Source organism: Electrophorus electricus, chromosome 13 (assembly GCF_041902795.1).
Source record: "Electrophorus electricus isolate QZ-2024a chromosome 13, ASM4190279v1, whole genome shotgun sequence".
Lineage (NCBI taxonomy): Eukaryota > Metazoa > Chordata > Actinopteri > Gymnotiformes > Gymnotidae > Electrophorus > Electrophorus electricus.
This window is the reverse complement of record NC_137509.1, coordinates 11,335,001-11,344,178: the sequence shown is the minus strand read 5'-3', so window position 1 is coordinate 11,344,178 and position 9,178 is coordinate 11,335,001. Positions and strand designations below refer to the sequence as shown.

Here is a 9,178-nt window from a genome sequence, read left to right as displayed (position 1 = left end):
TCTGGACACATTTTGTTGACATCTCCGGGAATTTGAGGTAAATCTGACAACAGGAGACGTCACCACTGAGTGCATTGTAGCTCTCTTAGGTAAGTGACTGTCTAACTAGACACAACTAGACAGACTTTGACAGTCACTTGAACTATTAAACTAGGTAGCTTGTTATCTGGACAAACACAGCAGCCATAGATAACATTTAAACAGCTTTAATGTAAAGAGTAAAATGATATGAAGATTTATTTGAATGGAGACTTTTTATGAGTGGAGGTCATTGCAGTCAGAAGCTGGCCAGCATATGTTCATTAATGTCCATGGTGTTTGGGCACACTGTGAACAGAGCTTTACTTATTACTTATTAAGATTTTGTTCCCAAAATATTTGAGAACGCCTTTTTTTTTTTGGAACTTATTCCAGTTTGTTTCTCTGCGTGGTGCCAGTGCAGTCCTAGCACGGAGATGGGAATCAACTTTTTTTCCTCATGTTTTGTTTTTAAACTTGCTGGACAAATCAGCCCTGCTCCTTTAAGTAACATTAGTATCTGTGATTGAAGGGTTGGTGTGCTTTTAAGCGTGGAGAGAGAGAGAGAGAGAGAGAGAGAGAGAGAGAGAGAGAGAGAGAGAGAGTAAGAGAGAGAGAGAGAGAGAGAGAGAGAAAGAGAGAGAGAGAGAGAGAGTATGTGCGTGTGCGTTTAAACGGCAGGGCAGCAGCACCAGAAGTATCAGCTGTTGTCCCAGTCCTCGTCTGCTACTCCTCTCTGCTCTCTCTCTCTCTCGCTCTCTCTCTCTCACTCCTCCTTCGGCTGGGAGCTGTTCTGAGGCGCTTGTGTCTGGGCTGGGCTGGAGGTGGCCAGGGTTGGGCCGACTGTCTCCTCATGCTGCGGGTGTTTATCCTTTGTGCCCAGAATGTGCTGACGCACGATGAGGACGTCTCAGATGCCTACTGCCGCGTCACGTATGAAGGTAGGGTGGCGGCTTTTGTGTGTGTGTGTGTGTGTGTGTGTGTGTGTGCGGGCACTCCGTTGCTTTACTTGTGGCCAGCAGACCTGTCCCGGTCACACCCAGCGATACTTCATGCATTCTCCTCCTCTCTCCTGCTCCCCTCTTTCTCTCTGCCTTCTCTCCACACGTTCCTACGCACCTCGGCAGCTGAGGTTATTATTGGAAAAGCCAAGTGACAGAGAGTCATTCCTCCCTCACTTTCTGTCACCGTGGGGTGGGGCATGCAGGGGAGTCCAGTTACAATGTGGCACTGTGTGTGTGTGTGTGTGTGTGTGTGTGTGTGTGTGTGTGTGTGTGTGTGTGTGTGTGTGTGTATGAACTGCAGTATGGTTCGGCAGTTGCAAGCAGTGCTATGTGATCACAGTTTCCGGGACAAGATTCCGATCTGCAGCCCTTTCTGCCGGTTGCTCTTTGACAACATGTGATTTATCAGTGTTTGCTGGACCACAGTGGTTCTTCTTATGCAGCCTCAATCTGATTCGCTTCCGCGTTTACATATTAGTAATATCAGTTACAAGTGCCAAGGTTGATAACGCATAACTGTCTGCTTAACGGTACGATGGTCTGTACAACCAACAAATACACAATACACACAAGAAGGGGTCTTACCAAGCAGCCTTAAGCAATAAACATAAAATAGCCACATTCACAAAATGAAAACAGGCTTTGTTAATGCACAGTGACTGAATGTTACAGAGCATTCTGTGTATTCAAGACTGTTATTGTTATTGCTGGATAGTGTTGTTGTTGTTATTGTTTATCAAACTGTTGCTGGATGTTGTTCATTTACCGCAGAGGATGCCTGTAGTAACTTTTCATCATGGCTGCCCTTTTGGCTGCAAGAATCGATAACCGATGCCGCGAAAAGTGCTGAATCATGCACGGAGATTTAAAAAGGCCGGAACACCAGAGATCTTCAGGTTTTATAGTTTTGAAAGCAGATATATAGATCAAAATGGGTGTTTTATGTTATTTTTATTTTGTCAATCAAATAAAAGGAGGTGTTCTTTTTACTTCCATACATTCTATGCTGTTGTTATATCAATGCTGAAACCAGTTTAAGGTTTTAAGTCAGAATTTCCCATACAGCCTGTAACGTATGATGTGTAACTGTCTCTTGTGAATTATGTGGAATGTCACTTTCAAATCAGAGTTTAACATCTCTGACAGCAGCATGCTGAGAACCTCAGATACCCATGAATGAAACAAAGCCTTCAGCAGACCTTCCACATTCTATGTATGCTTGATGAAACTTGGCCTGGACCTCATCCTGAGCCAGATAACAAGTGACTCATTTCCTTGCTGAATAACTGTTTTCTTACATGGATTAATAATCCATGACTTTAGCTCATTTATAAAAAGATTATTGTCTGTTATTAGATGTGGACGGCAGTTTAGTGATATTTTAAAGTGGACGAATCTTGTTCGGTTCAGAGTGGATTAGACCCGTTTTTGTCCAGTGGGAACGTCTAGGTTTTTTTTAGTCCACCTAGTGTGACGGTGGCTTCCTTGCAAGGCGGCAGGTGGTGCTTCATACCCGAATAAAGCCCAGATCTGGGAACCACTCGACAGTGCGTTTGGTAATGAAGCTCTCAAATCCTCACACATGCTTTCAAACAATGTTAAAAACAAACGGTTTAAAAGTTGCAATAATCAGCGCGACTGCTGCATTATCATAGTGTGATGTCCCATGCGATTATTATTTAATATTTGTTTCTTTGGTAGTAAATTATTATTAATCTGTCAGTATACAGTATATAATTTCTGTAATTTTCCGTCAGAAAACAAGAGATAGAGAGAGCGAGGGAGAAATAGAAAGAGAGAGAGAGAGAGAATGAGACAGGACAAGGCAGCAGGAAATGTCCAGACTTCCTCTGGATTTAAGGGCTGGGTAACGGGAGAGTTTGGTCTAGAGTGAGCTTCTTCCAGCCAGTTCCCACTTGACTTCACCTCTCCGTGTGAGAAACGCTGGTGAGCAAAGGCCGGCAAGCCGTCCCGCCCCTGGACTACACCTGCTGGAGGACCCGTGTCCAGGACCTCTGCCCGCGGCAGGAAGGAACTGCGTGCGCTCTCGCGCCTGCCCCTTTTCCATTGCCCTCCTCTCGTCGCGTGATGTGCAGAGCGGCCGCCTGGGCGCCGCACAGCTGAGCCGGACGGTTGCCGTGGCAGCATGCTGAAGTGCGTGCTCCAGAGAGCCACCCACGTGAAGAACGTGGAGAAGGGGGATCGTCAGAGTGACCCGCTGGCCAGCATCACCTTCAGAGGTAACGCGCCGTGTCGTCGAGAACGTCCGGTTAATCCCAAACCCGCTGATGTCACAGCGGAGCGGGAGCCCCAGGCTCGCGGGACTCGGTGGTCCACGACTAACGTGGCGGCGTGGTCCTGCGCGGGGCGTCCTCGGCCGTGCTTTTTAGGAAGGCCGACGCTGTTTGAAACGGCACAACACCTCCAGGATGCTCACGCGCGATGCGACTAGAAAATCAGGGACCCGGTTGTTGCTGGTAATGGTTTAAGAACTCGTTTTGTGATACCAGTTATGGCTGGCGTATCGTGAACGGAGAACCGGGCCGTCACCGAAAACACTGGAAAGGTGTGTGGTTGCATCCTTGGTAGCTTTTCGGTCACAACACGTCACACAGATACAGCAGTTATCTGGTTGCCTGTTTGTGTCGTCTGCTTGTGCGATATACAGCACAGGGATACGCTTGGACGCACTTTAGATCTAAACTAAGAGCGTCTCTTTCTGTCCCATTCCCAGTGGAAAGAATGAGTAAGACAAACTCAGACTTCGAGATGACTAGCAGTTCCTGTGTTTGTCATTTGTTTCCTGTTCCTACACACCAATGCATAAGAATGTGTTGGTATGTATGTGTTGGGCAGGGTGTTTTTGTGTTCTGAGTTGCTATAGCAACATCCTCTCTGTAAGTAATTATGGGCTATCATATCATAGGCTCTGTTAAAGTGGGAGAAAGAGCTCCCTGACTCTCTCTTCATGCTGGAAACGGTGAAGAGGTGGATGGCTGATAACTTGAACAGCAGAGCGTGTTCTGAGTTCACTGCCCTCGAATCTAAATGGCAAGTGAGATTGTCTCTTGACTCTGAAATACAAAACTGGGATCATGGAGGTTTTTCATTAAAAAAAAATCCCCTTGAAATATAGGTTAGCATACAAATATTGCATTTTGCAAATGTTGGTAAATACATATTGGTGTATGGTCTTTTTCCACCGGCCTTTGGATAAATAGTTTCAAATGTTTTAGTCGCAGTGATTTTTCAGTGTTTTGTTTTTGCTGGTTTCCCACATTTCCATACATGCTATGATGTCACATTGTGGAATTTGATCAGGTCATGACCGGCAGTAGTCAAAAATGCAGGAGCTACGGACGATTGTATGAATGCTTACGTGGCGACGCGTTTGTTCGATGTCAGTATGCATCGTTTACATTTACATTTACGTTTATGGCATTTAGCAGACGCTCTCATCCAGAGCGACTTACAAACGTGCTTTGTCGTTTACTCATACAATACATCCTAGTACAGTACAGTAGGTTAGAGTCCAACATACCAGTGAACTAGAACACTGTAGAATACAGGGATGAATGCTGATACCTAAAAGTGCAAAATACATAAGGTCTATCTTAAACAATGATAAGTGCTATAAACAATAAGTGCTAGAGTTTGTTAAACAAACAATACCCTACAATAAGTATTAATTTAGTTAGTCAATATGGAAGTAGTGTCAGTTGTCCTTTAAATATTCTGTAAATAGATGGGTCTTCAGTCTGCATTTAAAGACTGTAAGGGACTCTGCTGTCCGGGCAGCAAGTGGGAGTTCATTCCACCATCTTGGAGCCAGGACACAAAATAGTCTCGATGCTTGTCGTCCATGAGACCTGAAGCGAGGTATTTCAAGCCGAGCCGTACCTGAGGTTTGAAGTACTCGAGGTGCGGATCGGGCTTTGGCCATCACTGTGTAATGAAACACAGCACTGTGTAACTACTGCCATTACTACAGTTTACTGGGTAAAAGGGATTTTCATTATTTTTTGAAGGCCATTCAGTTATACTGTGACTGAGATGAAATTGCAAACTCAAAGCAGAATAATCTCCAAATTGGGAGTGTTGTGTGTGTATGCTGGGGAAGGGACAGATACCACTGGGAAATTTTGCAGGGTTGTTTCCTCCCACATGGTATTAAATGCCATCACCATTTGTAGACATCAGACTTTGAATCATCCTGCACTGAGAAAGAGGGAGAGTGAAAGAGTGAGAGTGATAGATAGATAGATAGATAGATAGATAGATAGATAGATAGATAGATAGATAGATAGATAGATAGATAGATAGATAGATAGATAGATAGATAGATAGATAGATAGATAGATAGATGTGTTGCATGATAAAGGCTGGACTTCAAAATTATTCAATATGAAAATTTAAAAAGAGTAAAAGGTCTGAAGGTAGTTGGGACGAGTTAACAGAGAGAGATAGACAGTCATGTATTAGCATATTTAGCATCATATTCAAAAGCCAGTCTGCTTTGGTTCAAACTATGCGGTTTGATTTGTGTCCGGGCCTTTGAAGGACCACTGAAAGCCTGTGCTTAGCTCTCTACTTCCAATCCGATGTGCCAGGGAGTCATATGTGATTTCCTGCTTCTTAGGATTTCCACAAAACCTGGCTCCTTTGTTTCAGGGTCACAGTAATTCCGTCAAATTACGGCTATGTTCTATCATATCTTGTCAAACCTTGCCCTTTCCTGCTGTTCGGTCGTTGGGCTGGGATTTCAAGACTGGTATTATTTTAGACGTGCCCTGGCTATTGTGGATTAGTTTTCCAAAATGTCTAGTATGATGTATGTCTACCCGTTTATTCCCCCTGCCACCCAGGGTTCAAACAGGAAGGTAAACACCTCTTTCCTGAACTAGTTCATAGCACCCTGGCGAGACTGCATGACGTGGAAATGGAGTGTTTGTAGCTCTTTTGATATGTGCATTCACACGGACGGTGGGGGAGGGATTGAGGATTATGGAAATATGGGAGATGCAATTAAGGCTTTCAATGTCAAATCCTCAACCATTAACGTGGAAGTGAAGCACCTCTCGTGGAGGCATTCCAGTTATGCATTGTCTCTTTTCTGCTCAGTGGACAAAACATGTTGACCGAGTCATGGTTTTGATTTAGGACCAGTGGCCGTGAACTAGCCTCTGTAAGTCAGGAGACGAGCCTGTGGATTTGAACTGTCTTCTGTAATATGTAACTTACTTTTATAATCCACTTTCATGCATTCAACTGCTTATTTAATTCAACTGCTTATTTAATTCAGTTCCACTGAAAGCCATGAACGTCAATCTTTGGAAAGGCACCCTTCAGTATAGTCTCAGACTTAGATCTGTTTATAAAGTTGCCAGAAACGCCACTTCCTATGTGGACAGGAAGTCAGTGCATAGCCTTCCTTCTCCTCCCGTTTTAAGAGATGTGTTTCCTTCAATTATATGTGGAACAATTTGACCCACATGTTTTATCGCGTGAAATAATGATGATGCCATAAACATCTGCAATTTATTTTTTTCTGTTGTTGATACTGTGAGAAAACCTCACAGCTATTTTTTTAGGGTTAACTTTCTGGAACATCTAGTAGCAATGACAATTAAGGTGGACAATTAAAGTGGACTAAATATTTATTTTCAGGGCCTGTTCAGGTATTGAGTGCTACCTGTAATGACATGATACTCCATATGTTTTATCCCTCTAGGGTGTAAGAAGAAAACCAAAGTCATCAAAAACAATGTCAACCCTGTATGGAATGAGGTTGGTTATCTGCATGTTTGAGATTCTAATAACAGTACTGAGTATTAATGCAATTATTTCAAAAATAACTAAGATAATAACTAAAATAACTAAAAAATAACTAATGACATGTAGTATTTCTCCTTAGCAGTCTAACGATGGACCATTAATGGTGGGCTGAACATAGCAAACAGCATTAGTTGTGTTACCTCATTACTTGGTGAAAAATTAGGTTCTGTAAGGCTACATCAAGCACTACCACAGGTGCTGTGATACTGTTACCTCAGTGGCCCCTCCGTCACTGGGGGAGAACATTTCTTCATGTCACTCCACAGTCTTCTCTCTGATGCCTTCTCTTCTGCCCACCGTGTCTGGCAGGGTTTTGAATGGGATCTTAAAGGAGTGCCTTTAGACTCCGCAGCTGAGCTGCACGTGGTCGTGAAGGACCATGAGAAAGTGGGAAGAAACAGGTATGCGCACGTGCATGTGTGTGTGTGTCTGCTTTTGATCTGCATGCGTGTTTTAGCGAGTGAGGAAATGCTGGACCGACAGGCTTATTTACCGCGTCAGCGCAGGCGAGTGAAAATGAATTAACATCCCACGTGTCGGTATTGATCAGCCAATTAGGTTTCAAGAGTCTTTCAAATGTTCCTAGAACTCACTAGCTGGCAATGAAAAGAACAGAGCGGTGCTAGTACATGCTATACGAGTACATGCACATTTGGTAAGAAAACGGATATGCAGTAACACAAGGGATTGATCGGAGCCTAGAGGCTTGGGCTCCTTTCCTGGACCTGGAAGCACCAGGCATGGATGTTTTCCAAAGGCAAAGACTAATTTAAGGCGGGAAGTCCACATTATCCAATCGGGGTGTTTATCATCTTATCAATCAGTTCAGTCAGTCACACACCCTTCAGTGACCTTCAGCATGACGCACAGCACGCCGGCAGGTCTGTAGCCGTCTGTCGACTCCCAGCTAATGCAGAGATGGCCGTTAGTACAGATGCTGTCCAAGCCTCTGCAATGTCCTTCTTGCTTTTTCTCACTGTGTGTGCCTATGACTGCCTGAGGAGAAACAGCTTTGCCTCAGCCACCGAGTCTGCCGTGCTGGGGAACGTGGGGTGGGCAGAGGCGGGGTCTAAACTAACCAAACGTCCAGCTTCCTGATTATACCCAAAAGCAATTCTGAGCCAGCCTGCAGCTTTGCTGACCTCAAGTGGGGTTCCACCAGTCCATGGCAATCTAAGAAATTGTTTCTTCTTCTTCTTTTTATGGAGATGTTGCATAAATCATTCCTAAGTGCCTTTGGTTTGTTCCTACAGCACATTCCATAGACATCAGTTCTGTTTATCTAAAGTGGCGAGAAGGCCCAGCCAGGCATTTCCTCTAGTAATGATATATCCCATTAGGCATTGTTCCACTCTAAATCCCCAAGTGTGCACCAATCAGAGACCATTGTTCCTTCTGAAACATGCACAGAAACCTGGATTTTTTATAGCGTTCTTTTAACTTATCTGTTTTCCAACAAAAATGGCATGTTCACACTAAGAAATGCTTTTTTCTGTCAGAGGGTGTTCACTTCAGAGCGCTGATGACCTAGCGGTCAACATGCTTTCTGAAGGAAGTCAGAGATTATGGGTTTTAATTGCTGGCTTGGTTTCCTTCACATCGTGGTTGGGCTTTAATCACGCAGCTATGGAATTTATGGACATGACCGGAGTATTCATAAACTGCTGCTCTGGGATCAGTAGAAACAGCCCCTCACAGAACCGTGACAAATGCTGTCCTCCATAAAGAAGGTCACTGTGTGGGAGGTTTAGGGTCACTTGTGACATCCGTAGCTCTACTGGAGACTCTCGAGAAGGAAGAGGTGCGTGAGGAAGGAAGAGTGGCATAGAAGGGAAGAATCCACAGAACGGGGCTCGCCAGAGTTACTGGGGAATATTAGGCCTCTTTAAATAGGTTTGTAAATAGGTTTTAAACTCAGCGCTATTTCTGTTACTATAAAACATTAGTTTAAAATGAAAGAATATTCCTTATCACTTCTACTTTATAAACAAGCGTGGGTCAATAAAAAGCGAAAAGAAAGAGAGAATGAATCCCCAGCTGTTCCCAGTGGCTGGCTCACTTTGACCAGACTAGCATGTGTCAGGCAGACACATACTTCCAGAAGTATTTGGTAATGGTTCTCTGAGCAGACAGCGGCACGAGGTGAGGAATGTTGAGACAGCGTGACTAACCAGTGAAGTATCTGTTAAAGAATCTAGTGTGTCTGCGTGTGCCTTTGTGCGGTACATCTCCCAAATGTTCAATGTGAGATCCTTGCAATGAGACGTATCTGTGCTCACCCCACAGGTTTCTGGGGGAATGTCGGGTGTCTTTAAGAGATG

At 44.2% G+C, this 9,178-nt stretch overlaps 1 protein-coding gene across 9 annotated transcripts in view; it reads left to right on the top strand.

The window, feature by feature from the left end:
* The first annotated feature begins 643 nt into the window (after positions 1–643).
* Positions 644–9,178, top strand: part of dysf (dysferlin, limb girdle muscular dystrophy 2B (autosomal recessive)) — a 59,455-nt gene continuing 50,920 nt past the window's right edge. For 4 of the 9 annotated variants that reach the window (XM_035519685.2, XM_081694609.1, XM_035519682.2 and 1 more), the window contains exons 1-4: positions 644–959; positions 6,754–6,809; positions 7,167–7,258; positions 9,144–9,178. The exon at positions 9,144–9,178 is cut by the window's right edge and continues 71 nt beyond it. In XM_035519685.2, the coding sequence (XP_035375578.1) occupies positions 872–959; positions 6,754–6,809; positions 7,167–7,258; positions 9,144–9,178 (271 nt within the window). In that variant the 5' untranslated portion in view covers positions 644–871. Of the gene's footprint in view, positions 960–2,911; positions 3,263–6,753; positions 6,810–7,166; positions 7,259–9,143 lie in introns of those variants that run through there. The other 5 variants (XM_035519684.2, XM_081694608.1, XM_035519681.2 and 2 more) reach the window with 2 other exon arrangements.